The following is a 21,265-nucleotide window of genomic DNA, read 5'->3' on the forward strand; positions in this document are numbered from 1 at the left end:
CATATGTCCCTGAGGCATTTTATTAAACCATCTATGTGTTGGGATACTGTTATATAGTATATGGACTGTTGTCCAACAGCCTATAGACTAGTGCAGTGTTTCCCAGTTCCAGATGTCAGGGACCCATAAAGTGTATGTTTTACATGTTTTGTACATCTGTGTGCGACTGAGTCTGATCTGTTTAAATAAGCTGCGAGCAACTGCGGCTTTTTCTTATGCCAAGGTCCATTGTGTTTTATCTGTGTTTTTGTATGTGTGTAAAAGCATTTAAGGTGCGGTTAAAGTTGCCTCTCTAATACACTGTTATAGACTTTCCAATGCATCCATTTAAACCAAAATATGATATGCTCAGTGTATGCGGGCACATCTGTATAAGTTGTGTATTATAAAAATGTGTTGCAGTGCATCTCCTCTCTTCCACTTATTTGCTCCTGTGTTGCAGGTTAGCAGCAGCCCCACTTAGAGTAAATTCCCCACCTCCCCTATAAATAGCAAATTAATTATCTTTCAATTCATCATCAAATAGTCATTGTTTTTAAATATTATCTTACAATTCATAATCCCTATTTCATGAATCACATACTGTATAAAACATGAGTACATACAGACAACAAAATGTCAATTGCAAATTACAAACTGCTGGAGTTGCAAAATCTTAATAAAGGTGCCCATACACGGTACAATTGCTGGGTGCGATGAGATGCACGCTCCCACACACATCCCATTGCACAGTTCAAAAAGTATGTGCTGCACATACTTTTTATACTAGATTGCATCTCATTGCATTGCAAAAGGTATGCGATACAATGTGATCTAGTCCAAATTGCATACAATAATTGTACCGTGTATGGGCACCTTAATACCTGGTCCATAATTGAATCACTGAAGAAATATCTGATAATGAATTCTGGAGGAAAAGGCACCCATGTGCTGACAAGCCAGAAGTGCCACTTCCAGTATTTAGAGCTCTCATTGCTTCTTCTATGCCCTTTCAAGTTGATACAGTATCAACTATCCACTCTGATCAACTATCAACTATGATTTCACTATCCACTCCAGTTCACAGATCATGGCAACTTACATGATAATCTTACATTGCATCCTCCATCCCATAGCTTTTCTGATTGCCCCATCTACCACAACTCTGAATGCCTCCTCCAGTATCTCTTACTTCCCACTCCAAGTCATAGATCTCTCAATGGCACCTGAAGTCCATAGATCTCTCATTGGGGCCTCCACAGCTCTCACTCCTGAAGTCTATAGATATCTCATTGGGGCCACCACAACTCTCACTACTGAAGTCCATAGATCTCTCATTGGGGCCTCCACAGCTCTCACTTCCCTCCAATATGTAGGTTTTTCGTTGACCTTCCACAGCTCTCACTTTCTCCTCAGTTCATAGATAAATCATTGTCTTTATCACTTCATCCCATAAAAAGATAATATTTGATTTTGATAAACTGTCTTTTCTACTGCTGCCACTTTGCACATTTTTCCTATGCTGTGGGGCTGCTGCTCCTTCATCCACGCGCTCTTGGTGCCCCTACACATGCCCCCCCTTATGGATGGCCCGGTCACTATGTTATGTGATGTGGATGGAAGGGGACATTTCACAGTCTAGACTGAGCTCAGAGGGCTGTTCCAAAGCATCTCTGCTCACTACTTCTTGTTTCTCTTGTTTCTTTGGTAGTCACATTCAAAAGTGCAGAATTATAAATCATTAATAGTTGCCTGGAAAAAAAACCTCTACTTGTTCTATGTCTCTAACATGTCCTTTATCCTCTGTTTTTACTTGGGTGAAAAAGAATAGTCACCTTTAAAATATACAGCACATTTCACTAAGTTTGGCTTGAATTAATGCCCCTTACATACGGGGTTAGTGAGCCTCCTTACTGAGCGTTTCAGTGTTGATCAGATCGCTCAGCACACAGTGATGCACCAGCGATGTGTGCTGCATGCTCTGTCACAAATCTAGTCAGGCAATAGCTTTGTGCAGGACCATGCAATGCTGTCAATACATACGGAGCGATCGGTGCTTCATTTCTAAGCGATCTGGCCAGATTGCTTAGAATTGGGGCTTTAATCGGTCCATGTCTATGCCCCATAACTCTTATGTTCATCACTATATCGTATGATGTACAATGTACAGGGCCGGTGCAAGGTACCGGAGCGCCCCAGGCGAGTCGGGGTGGGGGCGCCCCGGTGCCGGGGGGTGGAGGCGGGGGGTACCTGTTGCGCCGTCTGGGGAGCGGGCAGGGGGGTCCATGCTGGCGTCTGACAGGAGCCTGCAGTGGTGTCCTTGCCGCGTGGGTACCTGTGGCGCTGGCGGCGGCGGCGGGGGGTCCCTACAGTGAATAAGAAGTAACTAGCGCTGTGCGGTGGCGCGGGAGGTCGCTTCGGTTTTAAAAACACTGGCCGCATGCTGATTGGCTGAATCTCAGCCAATCAGCGTGCGGCCAGTGTTTTCAAACCCGGCAGCGCTTCCCGCGCTGCCGCATAGCCCGGCGGATAGCGCTAGTTATTTTTTATTCACTGCAGGGACCCCCCACCGCAGCCAGCTTTATACACAGGGCCACAGGTACCCGCCCGGCAAGGACACCACTGCAGGCTCCTGTCAGAAGCCGGCATGGCCTTCCCGCTCCCCAGACGGCGCAGCAGTTACCCCCTTTGCACGGGGGGGGGCGAGAGGTGAACTGCCGCCCTCCAGTGGCCAAATGCCTAGACCTGCCTAGTGGTGGCGCCGGCCCTGACAGTGTATCATATGCAGTCCTGCCACCCGGAAGCTGCCGGGTAAGTTGGCGAGGTATTGCATGCGATACCCTGCCCTAGTGGTCTTAAAAGAATGGCAAATAAGAAAGGTTGTCATAACCCTTGATCACTCCAGCTGGTGGGGCTAGGAGGTTATGCATATTCATAATTATCAGTGTTGGTAACTGTAATGCCTGGAGAAGTAGCCTTCCCAATGCTGCAAGGGGAGCAACTCCATCTCCTTGGAATCAGACTACAATAGCTGGTTGTAGGACAGAGTTTATTGGCAATGTATAATTTATTTTCTTTTGAATTTACACTGTAAAAGTACATTTAAAACCATTTCAAACAGGGCAACTGAGCTAGTTTTCATCCTAATACAGGATATTTTTCATAAGTACATAATACATTTATTTTTAAAATAATTTTTTTTCTTGGATAACGCAAAACATGTTAATATAAAGTGTGTAAATGTTATTGACTTTCAAGCTACCAAATAGCACAGATTGACCCCAATATGAGTGCATGTTTGTCACTGTACTTTTTGGTTGTGATGTAAAGTATCTCTTCATCTTGTCCCATTTTTTTTTTTAGGTGCGCTGGTTCCCTCCCTCAGACGCTACTTCACAGGGCTGGAAGTCCCGCCAGTTCTGCTGAGTAATGTGTAAGTAGGTTGTTTCTTTTTTAAAGTCTGGTGAAGATGGATGGATATTCATACAATTGTATCCACTGATTATGTAATGTTTTTTCAAGGCTTTCTGTTTGTTCCACAACAAAGTCAGTTGTTCTATACCATAACATGAATCTGTAATTCCAGATTTGTATAAACTCAGTCAGATAAACAAATCATTATTCTGCCAATGAAGACAAGAAGCACCAGTTCTGCTGTGCTAACGGATCCTGTCTATTTCTTCCAGTTCCTCCTTCCATATGTTATACTCATTTTGGAAATATCTTCTCTTATGACCAGAAGGGTTAGAAGCATCATCGCTTGGAGCATGATAAAATGGAGGAAGATAAAACACTAACCAATCAGCTGCAAACTTTCATGTTGCAGGCTGTGTTTAAAAATGAACAGTTAAGAGCTGTTTGAATGGTAATTTATCTATCTCTGTTTTATCTCTCTCCAAGCGATGATTCATCTTGCCAAGTGACACTAATGTGGGATTTATGTAAAATGGTTTCATTGTGCTCTGAGATGTGCTAGTGGTTAGCCTTAATATTTTGAACTATAGTTGATTTTGAAGTGTAGAATATTATTCAATGACATGTGAATGGGCATAATGTTTGATGCCTGTTATTGTAAGGAGTGATATCATCCACAGAGGGAGATGATGTCATCTTGTCACCCCTTATCTCTATGTAAACATACTCCATGACTAATGCAAGTACTGTTTATTTTTGCTCATGATAATTTTAAGGAAATTAAATAGCACATTTAGATTTAGTGAGCTGTAATCCCCTTTATGTTGTATAAGCAGTGTTCTCAGCCTTGTGCTTTAACCCCTTCCCGACATTTGACGTACATTTACGTCATGGTCGGGATGTACATCCCGACACATGGCATAAATGTACGTCATGAGTTCAAACTGTCACCGCGTCTATAGACGCGGTGACAGAGGGACGATGTCTGCTGTCCCTGACAGCAGACATCTTCCCTCATTGCCCAGGGGGGGCAGCGATGCCCCCACCCATCGGCGATCGCTGTGATTGGCTGTTCAATGTGAACAGCCAATTACAGCGTTTTCTGTGTACCGGCGAATGACGTTCGCCGGTGACACAGGGATCGGTGGTGATTGGTGCTGTTAAGTACAGCACTAATCACCACCGGGTGTAAGGGTGTCACTGGTGGTCACCCCACCTCACCCCACCTGCCCCCAAAGGCTGTGATTGGTCCGTCGGACCGACGGACCAATCACAGCCATTACACCTCAAATGAAATAACGCAGACAGCCCTGCAGCCGCCATTCCGGTCAGGAACAGCGTGCAGAGCGGTCTCCGTGCCCATCTGTGCCCTATACTGACCTGATCAGCGTTGGTGGCATCCGTGCTGCCAGCTCCTGCTGTGACTTCCTGGTGCTTGTGCTGTTGGTGCTGCTGCTGCTGCTGCAGCAGCGTCATTGTGTCAGAGATTTAAATTGTGTGATATAATTTTGTATCTGCTGCCCCCCTTTTGTGCTGATCAGTATAAACTAACTGATCAGCACCTTTTTTGGGGTGCAGGGTTTTTTTTTTTTTTATATATATATACCCTGTCAGGTTGCACCCACAGTTGTGTGCCTGCTGCCCCTCACTGCTAATCAGTGTTGCATCACTGATCAGCATTTTTTTTTTTTGAGGGTGCTGTGGGGGTTTTTTTTTTTAATTTTTTTTACACCCACGGTGATTTTGTGGTGTCCTGTGGCCGCAGAGCGCTGATCAGTGACGTACATCACTGATCAGCATTTTTGGCACAGGTTTGATCTTTTTATTTTTTTTTTATCAAATTACTGTTGCCTTTGACTCATCAGCATTTTTTTAATTTTTTTTTTTTGGAGGGTGCTGTGGAGTCTTTTTTTTAAATTTTTTTACACCCACGGTGCTTTTGTGGGTGTCCTGTGCCCGCTGAGCGCTGATCAGTGACGTACATCACTGATCAGCATTTTTGATCTAATTTTTTTTTTTGGATCAAATTCCTGTTGTCTTTGACTCATCAGAAGTTTTTTTTTATTTTATTTTTTTGGAGGGTGCTGTGGAGTCTTTTTTTTTAAATTTTTTTTACACCCACGGTGCTTTTGTGGGTGTCCTGTGCCCGCTGAGCGCTGATCAGTGACGGACGTTACTGACCAACATCTGAGCTCAATTTTTGGCGCAGGAGCTTTTTTTTTTTTAACTTACACGTGTTAAAGCACTACATACACACTACATACCCCCCGTGTTGAAATAAAGTTTGTACCCCCCCCCTACACTATACACGCCTACACAAAAATAATAAAAATGTCCCAATCATCGCAAAGACTGTTTTCAGCGGAGGAGGCATATGCCCTTATTGCCTCTGACACTGACACAGCCAGTGAAGAAAGCAATGAATGTGCATTCATCTTAAGCTCCTCTTCCTCCTCTAGTGATGAGGGACCCCCTCAAAGACGCCCCCGTAGAGCAGCTGAGACCCCCCCCCAATGATTGATCTCGTATGGACCCCACCACCAGACAATTTTGAGCCCCAGGTTCCTGAGTTTTTGGCCAACCCAGGAATCCAATTTGATACTACAGGCCTCAAAGAAATTGACTTTTTCAAAGTCTTTTTCTCTGATGATTTTATAAATTTAATGGTGGACCAAAGTAATTTATATGCCCAGCAGTTTATTGCCCAAAACCCCACGTCATCATTTGCTAGGTGGACCCCTGTAGATGCAGTAGAGATGATGACGTTTTGGGGTCTGGTGTTACATATGGGCATAGTTAAAAAGCCAGAAATTAGGCAATATTGGAGTACAGATGTTCTGTACAGCACCCCACTTCATCGTATGGCCATGACCCGGACTCGTTTTGAGACGATCCTTAAATTTTTGCATTACAACGATAATGCACAGTGCCCACCCAGAGATGATCCCACCTTTGACCGGCTATTCAAAGTCAGGCCGGTCATTGATCATTTCAGCGCCAAATTTGCTGAGATGTACATCCCCCAAAAATTCATTTGTGTAGACGAGTCACTTATACATTTTAAAGGAAGGGTTAAATTCCGCCAGTACCTTCCCAATAAGAGGGCAAGGTATGGCATAAAAATGTATAAGCTGTGCGAAAGTACCTCAGGGTACACCCACAGGTTTAGGGTATATGAAGGGAAGGACACAAGAATTGAACCGCCAGAATGCCCCCCCTCCCTCGTAGGTGTTAGTGGAAAGATTGTCTGGGATTTAGTGCACCCCTTCCTGGATAAGGGTTATCACCTCTATGTGGATAACTTTTACACCAGCATCCCCCTGTTTAAGGCCCTTGGTTCAAGAGTTACAGCAGCTTGCGGTACTGTGCGCAAGAACCAAAGAGGCCTCCCAAAAACGCACGTTGCCCAATTACTGAGAAAGGGTGAAAGCAGGGGAATATGCACCGAAAATATGTTGTTGGTCAGATATAAGGACAAGAGGGATGTCCTTATACTGACAACAATTCACGGAGACAGTACCACCTCCGTCCCTGTACGAGGTACCAGTACCCACACCTCAAAACCTATTTGTATCCTAGATTACAATAAGTACATGGGCGGAGTGGTTCTTTCAGATCAGGTACTGAAGCCGTACAGTGCCCTGCGGAAAACAAAAATATGGTATAAGAAGCTGGCTGTGTATATCATCCAGATGGCACTGTATAACGCTTACGTACTATTCCGTTCTACCAGCCAGACGGGGACATTTATGCACTTTCAAGAGGAAGTCATAAAGGGCCTAATATTTGGGAACCAGCAGGCAGAGGGCCCCAGTACTTCTAGTACTGGCCCCAGTACTTCTAGTACTGGCCCCCGTATTGTATCAGGGCAGCATTTTCCTAACGAAATCCCCTCCACTGGAAAAAAGGGCAGGACACAAAAAAGGTGCAAAGTTTGCTATAAAAAGGGAATACGAAAGCAAACTATTTTCCACTGTGAAACTTGCCCCGACAAACCCGGCCTATGTATGAAGGAGTGCTTTAAAATATACCACACATCTATGGATTATTAGGTTCATCATTTCACCGTGCTTCGGGGGTCTTGCTAATGCGACATAGCACCCACCATTCATTCCACCAGAATGTGTGCTGCAAAATCCAAATATCACTCCTTCCCTTCTGAGTCCTGCCATGCACCCAAATGGTATTTTTTGGTCACATATGAGGCATTGCCGTACTCGGGAGAAATTGCGGCACAGATTTTGGGGTGCTTTGTCTCCTTCATTCCTTGTGAAAATGAAAAATTTTGAGCCAGAACTGCATTTTTGTGTAAAAAAATTTAATTTTTCATTTTCACAGCCCAGTTGTACCAAAATTGGTGAAACCCCTGGGGGTTTGAAATGTACACTATACCCCTAGATGAATTCCCTGAGGGGTGTAGTTTGCAAAATGGGGTCACTTGTGGGGGGGTTCCACTGTATTGGTGCTTCGGGGGTCTTGCTAATGCGACATAGCACCCACCATTCATTCCACCAGAATCTGTGCTGCAAAATCCAAATATCACTCCTTCCCTTCTGAGTCCTGCCATTTTTTGGTCACATATGAGGCATTGCCGTACTCGGGAGAAATTGGGGCACAGATTTTGGGGTGCTTTGTCTCCTTCATTCCTTGTGAAAATGAAAAATTTTGAGCCAGAACTGCATTTTTGTGTAAAAAAATTTAATTTTTCATTTTCACAGCCCAGTTGTACCACAATTGGTGAAACCCCTGGGGGTTTGAAATGTACACTATACCCCTAGATGAATTCCCCGAGGGGTGTAGTTTTGCAAAATGGGGTCACTTGTGGGGGGGTTCCACTGTATTGGTGCTTCGGGGGTCTTGCTAATGCGACATAGCACCCACCATTCATTCCACCAGAATCTGTGCTGCAAAATCCAAATATCACTCCTTCCCTTCTGAGTCCTGCCATGCACCCAAATGGTATTTTTTGGTCACATATGAGGCATTGCCGTACTCGGGAAAAATTGGGGCACAGATTTTGGGGTGCTTTGTCTCCTTCATTCCTTGTGAAAATGAAAAATTTTGAGCCAGAACTGCATTTTTGTGTAAAAAATGTAATTTTTCATTTTCACAGCCCAGTTGTACCAAAATTGGTGAAACCCCTGGGGGTTTGAAATGTACACTATACCCCTAGATGAATTCCCTGAGGGGTGTAGTTTGAAAAATGGGGTCACTTGTGGGGGGGTTCCACTGTATTGGTGCTTCGGGGGTCTTGCTAATGCGACATAGCACCCACCATTCATTCCACCAGAATGTGTGCTGCAAAATCCAAATATCACTCCTTCCCTTCTGAGTCCTGCCATGCACCCAAATGGTATTTTTTGGTCACATATGAGGCAATGCCGTACTCGGGAGAAATTGCGGCACAGATTTTGGGGTGCTTTGTCTCCTTCATTCCTTGTGAAAATGAAAAATTTTGAGCCAGAACTGCATTTTTGTGTAAAAAAATTTAATTTTTCATTTTCACAGCCCAGTTGTTCCAAAATTGGTGAAACCCCTGGGGGTTTGAAATGTACACTATACCCCTAGATAAATTCCCTGAGGGGTGTAGTTTGCAAAATGGGGTCACTTGTGGGGGGGTTCCACTGTATTGGTGCTTCAGGGGTCTTGCTAATGCGACATAGCACCCACCATTCATTCCACCAGAATCTGTGCTGCAAAATCCAAATATCACTCCTTCCCTTCTGAGTCCTGCCATGCACCCAAATGGTTTTTTTTGGTCACATATGAGGCATTGCCGTACTCGGGAGAAATTGCGGCACAGATTTTGGGGTGCTTTGTCTCCTTCATTCCTTGTGAAAATGAAAAATTTTGAGCCAGAACTGCATTTTTGTGTAAAAAAATGTAATTTTTCATTTTCACAGCCCAGTTGTACCAAAATTGGTGAAACCCCTGGGGGTTTGAAATGTACACTATACCCCTAGATGAATTCCCTGAGGGGTGTAGTTTGCAAAATGGGGTCACTTGTTGGGGGGGTTCCACTGTATTGGTGCTTCGGGGGTCTTGCTAATGCGACATAGCACCCACCATTCATTCCACCAGAATGTGTGCTGCAAAATCCAAATATCACTCCTTCCCTTCTGAGTCCTGCCATGCACCCAAATGGTATTTTTTGGTCACATATGAGGCATTGCCGTACTCGGGAGAAATTGCGGCACAGATTTTGGGGTGCTTTGTCTCCTTCATTCCTTGTGAAAATGAAAAATTTTGAGCCAGAACTGCATTTTTGTGTAAAAAAATGTAATTTTTCATTTTCACAGCCCAGTTGTACCAAAATTGGTGAAACCCCTGGGGGTTTGAAATGTACACTATACCCCTAGATGAATTCCCTGAGGGGTGTAGTTTGCAAAATGGGGTCACTTGTGGGGGGGTTCCTAACTTTTAGCATCTTATGGTGCCTAGAAACCTACCTGGTGCCTAAAAAATAATCTCATAAAAAGGAGGCTCCAAAATCAAGTAGGTGCTCCTTCTATTATGAAGCCTGTGGTTTGGTCAACGTGCACACTACGGCCACATATAGGATATTTATGAAAACAAAAGAATTGGGGGAATCAAGTTTTAGTCACATTTCTCTAGTAAAATCTACTGTGTTCCTTAGAAAAATGTATTAAAATTGAAAATCTGCAAAAAAAATAAAATTTTGAAATTTCACCTACACTTTGTTTTAATTCCTGTGAAACACCTAAAGGGTTAACAAACTTCCAAAATGCTGTTTTGAATACTGTGAGGGGTGCAGTTTTTGAAATGGCATCATTTATGGGGGTGTCTCAAATACAAGTCCCTCAAAGTCACATCAGAACTGAACTGGTCAATAAAAAAATCAGTGTTTGAAATTTTCTTGAAAATTTGAGAATTTGCTATTCGTATTTTAAGCCTCCTAGTGTCCAAAAAAATTAAAAGGAGGTTGAAATTATGATGGCAACATAAAGTAGACATATGGTCTTTGTTAGTTATTAACTATTTTGAGTGGTATGATTATTTGTCTCTCACAAGCAGAAAATTTAACATTTTGCAAATTGCAAAATTTTCAATTTTTTTACGACATTTTGGTATTTTTCACAAAAAAACACAGACTGTATCGACCAAAATTTACCACTAACTTGAAGTACAATGTGTCACGAGAAAACAATCTAAAAATCACTGGGATAAGTAAAAGCAAAAAAAAGTTATCCCCACTTAAGTGATACATGTCAGATTTGAAAAAAAGGGCTGTCAGGAAGGCAAAAACAGGCTGCGTCGGTAAGGGGTTAAGGAAGGGATCAGCAGTGCCGTCTTAACAGCATTGTAGGCCCCAGGCAAAGAAATGCATTTGGGCCCCTCCACATCCATTCACAGGAAAAAAGTAAACAAAAAAAATCATAACACGCTTCCATACAGTGAATGGCTGTCAGCACTCTGATTGGTGGATAGCTCCAGCCATCCACCAATCAGCATGCTGAGCCATTCACTGTCTGGCTACAGGCTGGGAAGCAGGAAGAGGATGCTACCTGGATGCTCTGTTTGTGTGATTTACAATCATTGTGACCAGGCAGATACCCACAACCAAATCTGCCCCAGCTCGAAGGCCTCTAGAACTGGTGGGCTCTTGGGCAGCTTCCCATTGAGCCCATAAGTTAAGATGGCCCTGGGGATCAGTCTTGCTGTCAGCATTCCGTTCCTGCTTTTATATTGTTACGCTGTTCTCTTGGCAGAGTTGGCCATGGTACCATGAGAATAATAGTGACCATTACGTTATGTCAAGGTGAATTTGGAAAAAGGCTGTTTTGATTTATTTAGTGCAGACTACTCCAGTGTTCGTGAAAACCACCCAAAAAAGTGGGTCCCGGGGACCCTTCACTTCTAAAAATTGGGGTCCTACCTGACCTTTTCTGGGTCCCAACGGAATAAAGCCTCCTCTCCCCTTCTCCCCAGCATGGCACATGTGGGTCGGGGGGAGGGGGGGGGCGGGAAGTAGGAATTGGGCCACTCGCCTAAAGATACATATATACTAGAAACTATCTAAACCCTCACACAGGGACAGTGCGTGCTGAAGGCGCGCTAAAAATTGGGGGGGGGGGGGGGGAGTGGTGTGGTCACATAGTTGTACCAATTCACATTACAGCACACACCATTATGCCCAGTAGACATTACAGCACACACCGTTATGCCCAGTACACATTATAGCACACACCGTTATGCCCAGTACACATTATAGAACACACCGTTATGCCCAGTACACATTATAGAACACACCGTTATGCCCAGTACACATTACTGCACACACCGTTATGCCCAGTACACATTACAGCACACCCCGTAATGCCCAGTACACATTATAGAACACACCGTAATGCCCAGTACATTACAGCACACCCCGTAATGCCCAGTACATATTACAGCACACACAGTTATGCCCAGTACATATTACAGCACACCATAATGCCCAGTACACATTACAGCACACCATAATGCCCAGTACACATTACAGCACACCCCGTAATGCCCAGTACATATTACAGCACACACCGTTATGCCCAGTACACATTACAGCACACCCCGTAATGCCCAGTACATATTACAGCACACACAGTTATGCCCAGTACATATTACAGCACACACAGTTATGCCCAGTACACATTACAGCACACCATAATGCCCAGTACACATTACAGCACACCATAATGCCCAGTACACATTACAGCACACCCCGTAATGCCCAGTACATATTACAGCACACACCGTTATGCCCAGTACACATTACAGCACACCCCGTAATGCCCAGTACATATTACAGCACACACAGTTATGCCCAGTACATATTACAGCACACACAGTTATGCCCAGTACATATTACAGCACACCATAATGCCCAGTATGTATTATAGTACGCACTGTAATGCCCAGTATATATTATAGCACATAAGTGCTGCTTACCTACAGTACATGCTTGTTGCCAGCGGTTATATGCTCCTTGCAGGGGTTACATGCTGGTTGGCGCAGGGGGGGGGGGGGTTATGCTGGTTGCCACAGGGGGTTTATTCTGGTTGCCGTGGGGGGGTTATTCTGGTTACCGGGGGGGGCTGGTAAGGCTGATACACTGGTGAGTGGGCTGTCTGCAAGGCGGGGGACTGGATGTGGCTGAAAGAGCTGAAACGCTGCTCTGAGTTGAGCAGCGTGTCAGCTTTTCCAGCCTCATCCAGTCCCCCACTGCGCTGACAGCACGCTCACCTCTTATGCTGAGAGTTGCCATATCACATCCCGTCCCCCGCTCTCAGCAGCAGAATGAATTTACATGGCGGGGGGCAGCAGAAGGATGCCACAAACACTGTGACCGTGAACCAGGCTGCCACTGCTCTCAAAATAAATGGCAGGGCGCGCGGCATTAATGATTGGCAGGGCTTGCACCTGCAGTGATTGGCTGCCGGGCGGCCACTGTGCAGTGATTGGGTCCCGGCGGCCGCTGCACTGATTAGCTTTTACAGCGGCTCATGCCACGGCAGCTCAGCCTCACAGGCGCAGCTCAGCGCGTCCTCGGGGACCCCTTCAGTTTCAAAAACTGAGTCCCCGGTGAGCGTTTTAGGGTAAAATAGCGAACCCTGCTACTTATTAGTTCACATGTGCTTAAGGCTTAAGCCATCTTTCATGGTACATAAACGGCCATTCAAAGATATGCATTCTCCATGGCTGTGTATAAATGGCCTAGCAGTAAGGAGGGGTGGAAGCAATTGGAAAAGACGCACTGTTACACTGTTATATAAAATGTGCTGTGTGCTGGAAATTCCATAATTTATGCTTGTAATAATATAATCCAATATTCTTTGGATTCTACACTGCAGACAGGGTTTTACCAATACATTTCTGGCAAAGGACAGTGATTTGCGGCAGTCACTACCATGACTTCTAGTCAGGCTGATCAGCTTCTGCTGTCAACTCTCAGTAAAACCTTGTAGGTCCACTAGCAGTAGAGAATACACCTAGCCTGGCTCATCTGATCTGTGTGTTCTTACCTTCATGTCTGTTACCGCTCCTAGTGTGTGTGAGCCGTGGATTATTTTATTCATAAACTTTAGTTAAACGGAAAAAAAGACAGTTGAATTTTTTTTTCAAATTCATTGTTTTTACCAAGAGTTGATCATTAACCCCTTCACGACATTTGACGTATATATACGTCATGGCCGGGAAGTACTTCCCGACCGTTGACGTATATATACGTCATGGCTTAAAACTGTCACTGCGTCTAGAGACGCAGTGACAGAGGGACGATGTCTGCTGTCCCTGACAGCAGACATGTCCGTGCATGCCCAGGGGGGGCGGCGATGCCGCCCCCCCGTCGGCGATCGCTGTGATTGGCTGTTCATTGTGAACAGCCATTCACAGCGTTTTCTGTGTCACCGGCGAATAACGTTCGCCGGTGACACGGGATCGGAGGTGATTGGTGCTGTAAAGTACAGCACCAATCACCGCGGGGTGTAAGGGTGACACTGGTGTCACCCCACCTCACCCCGCCCGCCCCCAAAGGCCGTGATTGGTTCGTCGGACCGACGGACCAATCACAGCCATGGAGGGGGGTTTAAACTAACGGTGACTGCACTGCAGACGCCATTCCGGTCTGGAATAGCGTGCAGTGCGGTCACCGTGCCCAGCTGCCGCCTATACTGACCAGAACCCATCCAAAATACTTACCTGATCATTGATATTGCTTATGCTTGTGACATCTTGTGACATCCTGTGACATCTTGTGCTGCTGCGATTTATTAGATAGAGAGAGAGTTAGAGAGAGAGAGATAGAGAGAGATAGAGAGAGATAGAGAGGCCTAGTGCTATATTTTGTGCTGCTGCAGTGTGATAGAGCTATAGATAGAGAGATAGAGAGAGATAGAGAGAGAGAGATAGAGAGAGAGATAGTGACAGATTGTGCTATATATTTTTTATATAACTGAAAGAGATAGAGAGAGATAGAGAGAGATAGAGAGGCCTAGTGCTATATTTTGTGCTGCTGCAGTGTGATAGAGCTATAGATAGATAGAGAGAGATAGAGAGAGATAGAGAGAGAGAGATAGAGAGATAGTGACAGATTGTGCTATATATTTTTTATATAACTGACTGCTGCCCCCCCTTTTGTGCTGATCAGTATAAATTAACTGATCAGCAACTTTTTGGGGGCGCAGGTTTTTTTTTATATATAGATATACCTGTCAGTGCTGCTGCTGCAGTGTCATAGAGTGATAGATAGTGAGAGATAGAGAGATAGAGAGAGATAGTGACAGAGAGTGATAGAGAGTGCTAAATTTTGTGTCTGCTGCCCCCGCCTTTTGTGCTGATCACTATATCTGAGGTGATCAGCAACTTTTTAGGGGTGCAGAGGTTTTTTTTTTTATATATACCTGTCAGTACCACCAAAGGTTGTGCACCTGCTGCCCCTCACTGGTAATCAGTGTCGCATCACTGATCACCTTTTTTTATTTTTTGTGAGTGCTGTGGGGTCTTTTTTACATTTTTTTTTTTACACACACTGTGATTTTGTGTGTGTCCTGTGGCCACTGTGCGCTGATCAGTGACGTACATCACTGATCAGCTTTTTCGGCACAGGGTTGATCTATTTTTTATTTTTTTTGGATCAAATTCCTGTTGCCTTTGAGCGCTGTTCAGTGACGGACGTTACTGACCAACATCTGTGCTCAATTTTTGGCGCAGGACCTTTTTTTTTTTTAACCCCTTCCATTTTTATTTTTTTTTAACCCCTTCCATTTTTTTTTTTTAACCCCTTCCATTTTTTTTTTTTAACCCCTTCCATTTTTTTTTTTTTTAACCCTTCAATTTTTTTATTTTTGTATTTTTTTTTTCTGCACTACATACATACACACTACACACTACATACCCCCCGGGTTGAAATAAAGTTTGTACCCCCCCCCCTACACTATACACGTGTTGAAACATTTCACTACCAGTAACACAAAAATATAAATGGCATCCCAAATGTCATCCCAAATGTCGTCCCAGTCATCCAGGAGAATGTATTCGGTGGAGGAGGCATATGCCATGCTTGCCTCTGACTCTGACACAGCCAGTGAGGCAAGCGGGGAATTTGAAGGATTTGTCTTAAGCTCCTCTTCCTCCTCTGATGATGAGGGACCCCCTCAAAGACGCCCCCGTAGAGCAGCTGAGACCCCCCCCCCAATAATTGATCTCGTATGGACCCCACCACCAGACAATTTTGAGCCCCAGGTTCCTGAGTTTTTGGCCATCCCAGGAATCCAATTTGATTCAACAGGTCTCAGAGAAATTGACATTTTTAAATTATTTTTCTCTGATGATTTTATAAATGTAATGGTGGACCAAACTAATTTATATGCCCAGCAGTTTATTGCTCAAAACCCCACGTCATCATTTGCTAGGTGGACCCCTGTAGATGCAGTAGAGATGATGACGTTTTGGGGTCTGGTGTTACATATGGGCATAGTAAAAAAGCCACAAATTAGGCAATATTGGAGTACAGATGTTCTGTACAGCACCCCATTTCACCGTATGGCCATGCCCCGGGCTCGTTTTGAGGCAATCCATAAATTTATACATTACACCGATAATGCACAGTGCCCACCCAGAGATGATCCCACCTTTGACAGGCTATTCAAAGTCAGGCCGGTCATTGATCATTTCAGTGCCAAATTTGCAGAGCTATACATCCCTGATAAATGTATTAGTATCGACGAGTCCCTTATACATTTTAAAGGAAGGGTTAAATTCCGCCAGTACCTTCCCAGTAAGAGGGCAAGGTATGGCATAAAAATGTATAAGCTGTGTGAAAGCACCACAGGGTACACCCACAAGTTTAGGGTATATGAAGGGAAGGATTCAAGAATTGAACCACCAGAATGCCCCCCCTCCCTCGTAGGTGTTAGTGGAAAAATTGTCTGGGATTTAATGCACCCCTTCCTGGATAAGGGTTATCACCTCTATGTGGATAACTTTTACACCAGCATCCCCCTGTTTAAGGCCCTTGGTTCAAGAGGTACAGCAGCTTGCGGTACTGTGCGCAAGAACTAAAGAGGCCTCCCCAAAACGCACATTGCCCAAGTAATGAGAAGGGGTGAAAGCAGGGGAATATGCACCGAAAATTTGTTGTTGGTCAAATATAAGGACAAGAGGGATGTCCTTATACTGACAACAATTCATGGAGACAGTACCACCTCCATCCCTGTACGAGGTACCAGTACCCACACCTCAAAACCAAATTGTATCCTAGATTACAATAAGTACATGGGCGGAGTGGATCTTTCAGATCAGGTACTGAAGCCGTACAGTGCCCTGCGGAAAACAAATATCTGGTACAAGAAGCTGGCCGTGTATATCATCCAGATGGCACTGTATAACGCTTACGTGCTATTCCGTTCTACCGGCCAGAGGGGGACATTTATGCACTTTCAAGAGGAAGTCATAAAGAGCCTAACATTTGGGAATCAGCAGGCAGAGGGCCCCAGTACTTCTAGTACTGGCCCCCGTATTGTACCAGGGCAGCATTTTCCCAACGAAATCCCCTCCACTGCAAGAAAGGGCAGGACACAAAAAAGGTGCAAAGTTTGCTATAAAAAGGGAATAAGAAAGGAAACTATTTTCCACTGTGAAACTTGCCCCGACAAACCCGGCCTATGTATAAAGGAGTGTTTCAAAATATACCACACATCTATGGATTATTAGGTTCATCATTTCACCGTGCTTCGGGGGTCTTGCTAATGCCACATAGCACCCACCATTCATTCCACCAGAATCTGAGCTGCAAAAAACAAAAATCACTCCTTCCCTTCTGAGTCCTGCCATGCACCCAACTGGTATTTTTTGGTCACATGTGAGGCATTGCCGTACTCTGGAGAAATGGGGGCACAGATTTTGGGGTGCTTTGTCTCCTTCATTCCTTGTGAAAATGAAAAATTTTGAGCCAGAAGTACATTTTTGTGTAAAAAAATGTATTTTTTTCATTTTCACTGCCCAGTTGTACCAAAATTGATGAAACCCCTGGGGGTTTGAAATGTACACTATACCCCTAGATGAATTCCCTGAGGGGTGTAGTTTGCAAAATGGGGTCACTTGTGGGGGGGTTCCACTGTATTGGTAATGCAACATAGCACCCACCATTCATTCCACCAAAATCTGTGCTGCAAAATCCAAAAATCACTCCTTCCCTTCTGAGTCCTGCCATGCACCCAACTGGTATTTTTTGGTCACACGTGAGGCATTGCCGTACTCTGGAGAAATGGGGGCACAGATTTTGGGGTGCTTTGTCTCCTTCATTCCTTGTGAAAATGAAAAATTTTGAGCCAGAAGTACATTTTTGTGTAAAAAAATGTATTTTTTTCATTTTCACTGCCCAGTTGTACCAAAATTGATGAAACCCCTGGGGGTTTGAAATGTACACTATACCCCTAGATGAATTCCCTGAGGGGTGTAGTTTGCAAAATGGGGTCACTTGTGGGGGGGTTCCACTGTATTGGTAATGCAACATAGCACCCACCATTCATTCCACCAAAATCTGTGCTGCAAAATCCAAAAATCACTCCTTCCCTTCTGAGTCCTGCCATGCACCCAACTGGTATTTTTTGGTCACACGTGAGGCATTGCCGTACTCGGGAGAAATTGGGGCACAGATTTTGGGGTGCTTTGTCTCCTTCATTCCTTGTGAAAATGAAAAATTTTGAGCCAGAACTGCATGTTTGTGTAAAAAAATGTAATTTTCCATTTTCACATCCCAGTTGTACCAAAATTGGTGAAACCCCTGGGGGTTTGAAATGTACACTATACCCCTAGATGAATTCCCTGAGGGGTGTACTTTGCAAAATGGGGTGACTTGTGGGGGGGTTCCACTGTATTGGTGCTTTGGGAGTCTTGCTAATGCAACATAGCACCCACCATTCATTCCACCAAAATCTTTGCTGCAAAATCCAAAAATCACTCCTTCCCTTCTGAGTCCTGCCATGCACCCAACTGGTATTTTTTGGTCACATGTGAGGCATTGCCGTACTCGGGAGAAATTGGGGCACAGATTTTGGGGTGCTTTGTCTCCTTCATTCCTTGTGAAAATGAAAAATTTTGAGCCAGAACTGCATGTTTGTGTAAAAAAATGTAATTTTCCATTTTCACATCCCAGTTGTACCAAAATTGGTGAAACCCCTGGGGGTTTGAAATGTACACTATACCCCTAGATGAATTCCCTGAGGGGTGTACTTTGCAAAATGGGGTGACTTGTGGGGGGGTTCCACTGTATTGGTGCTTTGGGAGTCTTGCTAATGCAACATAGCACCCACCATTCATTCCACCAAAATCTTTGCTGCAAAATCCAAAAATCACTCCTTCCCTTCTGAGTCCTGCCATGCACCCAACTGGTATTTTTTGGTCACATGTGAGGCATTGCCGTACTCGGGAGAAATTGGGGCACAGATTTTGGGGTGCTTTGTCTCCTTCATTCCTTGTGAAAATGAAAAATTTTGAGCCAGAAGTACATTTTTGTGTAAAAAAATGTAATTTTCCATTTTCACATCCCAGTTATACCAAAATTGGTGAAACCCCTGGGGGTTTGAAATGTACACTATACCCCTAGATGAATTCCCTGAGGGGTGTAGTTTGCAAAATGGGGTCACTTGTGGGGGGGTTCCACTGTCTTGGTGCTTGGGGGGTCTTGCTAATGCGACATAGCACCCACCAAAATTCCACCAGAATCTGAGCTGCAAAATCCAAAAATCACTCCTTCCCTTCTAAGTCCTGCCATGCACCCAACTGGTATTTTTTGGTCACATGTGAGGCATTGCCGTACTCGGGAGAAATTGGGGCACAGATTTTGGGGTGCTTTGTCTCCTTCATTCCTTGTGAAAATGAAAAATTTTGAGCCAGAACTGCATGTTTGTGTAAAAAAATGTAATTTTCCATTTTCACATCCCAGTTGTACCAAAATTGGTGAAACCCCTGGGGGTTTGAAATGTACACTATACCCCTAGATGAATTCCCTGAGGGGTGTACTTTGCAAAATGGGGTGACTTGTGGGGGGGTTCCACTGTATTGGTGCTTTGGGAGTCTTGCTAATGCAACATAGCACCCACCATTCATTCCACTAAAATCTTTGCTGCAAAATCCAAAAATCACTCCTTCCCTTCTGAGTCCTGCCATGCACCCAACTGGTATTTTTTGGTCACATGTGAGGCATTGCCGTACTCGGGAGAAATTGGGGCACAGATTTTGGGGTGCTTTGTCTCCTTCATTCCTTGTGAAAATGAAAAATTTTGAGCCAGAACTGCATGTTTGTGTAAAAAAATGTAATTTTCCATTTTCACATCCCAGTTGTACCAAAATTGGTGAAACCCCTGGGGGTTTGAAATGTACACTATACCCCTAGATGAATTCCCTGAGGGGTGTACTTTGCAAAATGGGGTGACTTGTGGGGGGGTTCCACTGTATTGGTGCTTTGGGAGTCTTGCTAATGCAACATAGCACCCACCATTCATTCCACCAAAATCTTTGCTGCAAAATCTAAAAATCACTCCTTCCCTTCTGAGTCCTGCCATGCACCCAACTGGTATTTTTTGGTCACATGTGAGGCATTGCCGTACTCGGGAGAAATTGGGGCACAGATTTTGGGGTGCTTTGTCTCCTTCATTCCTTGTGAAAATGAAAAATTTTGAGCCAGAAGTACATTTTTGTGTAAAAAAATTTAATTTTCCATTTTCACATCCCAGTTATACCAAAATTGGTGAAACCCCTGGGGGTTTGAAATGTACACTATACCCCTAGATGAATTCCCTGAGGGGTGTAGTTTGCAAAATGGGGTCACTTGTGGGGGGGTTCCACTGTCTTGGTGCTTGGGGGGTCTTGCTAATGCGACATAGCACCCACCAAAATTCCACCAGAATCTGAGCTGCAAAATCCAAAAATCACTCCTTCCCTTCTAAGTCCTGCCATGCACCCAACTGGTATTTTTTGGTCACATGTGAGGCATTGCCGTACTCGGGAGAAATTGGGGCACAGATTTTGGGGTGCTTTGTCTCCTTCATTCCTTGTGAAAATGAAAAATTTTGAGCCAGAACTGCATGTTTGTGTAAAAAAATGTAATTTTCCATTTTCACATCCCAGTTGTACCAAAATTGGTGAAACCCCTGGGGGTTTGAAATGTACACTATACCCCTAGATGAATTCCCTGAGGGGTGTAGATTGCAAAATGGGGTGACTTGTGGGGGAGGTTCCTAACTTTTAGCACTTATGGTGCCTAGAAACCTACATGGTGCCTAAAAAAAAATCTCATAAAAAGGAGGCTCCAAAATCAAGTAGGTGCTCCTTCTATTATGAAGCCTGTGGTTTGGTCAACGTGCACACTAGGGCCACATATAGGATATTTTTGAAAACAAAAGAATTGGGGGAATCAATTTTTAGTCACATTTCTCTAGTAAAATCTACTGTATTCGTTAGAAAAATGTATTAAAATTGAAACTCTGCAAAAAAAAAGAAATTTTGAAATTTCACCTACACTTTGTTTTAATTCCTGTGAAACACCTAAAGGGTTAACAAACTTCCAAAATGCTGTTTTGAATACTGTGAGGGGTGCAGTTTTTGAAATGGCATCATTTATGGGGGTGTCTCACATACAAGTCCCTCAAAGTCACATCAGAACTGAACTGGTCCCTAAAAAAATCAGTGTTTGAAATTTTCATGAAAATTTGAGAATTTGCTATTCATATTGTAAGCCTCCTAGTGTCCAAAAAAATTAAAAGGAAGTTGAAATAATGATGGAAACATAAAGTAGACATATGGTCTATGTTAGTTATTAACTATTTTGAGTGGTATGATTATTTGTCTCACAAGCAGAAAATTTAACATT

General features: G+C 44.0%; 1 protein-coding gene across 2 annotated transcripts in view; it reads left to right on the top strand.

Annotated features, from left to right (window-relative positions):
- RBPMS (RNA binding protein, mRNA processing factor) overlaps positions 1 to 21,265 on the top strand; it is a 223,384-nt gene that overhangs the window by 161,831 nt on the left and 40,288 nt on the right. For both annotated transcript variants that reach the window (XM_083177449.1, XM_083177439.1), the window contains one exon: positions 3,343 to 3,412. In XM_083177449.1, the coding sequence (XP_083033575.1) occupies positions 3,343 to 3,412 (70 nt within the window). The remainder of the gene's footprint in view (positions 1 to 3,342; positions 3,413 to 21,265) is intronic.

This window comes from Crinia signifera, chromosome 1 (assembly GCF_055691185.1).
Source record: "Crinia signifera chromosome 1, ASM5569118v1, whole genome shotgun sequence".
NCBI lineage: Eukaryota > Metazoa > Chordata > Amphibia > Anura > Myobatrachidae > Crinia > Crinia signifera.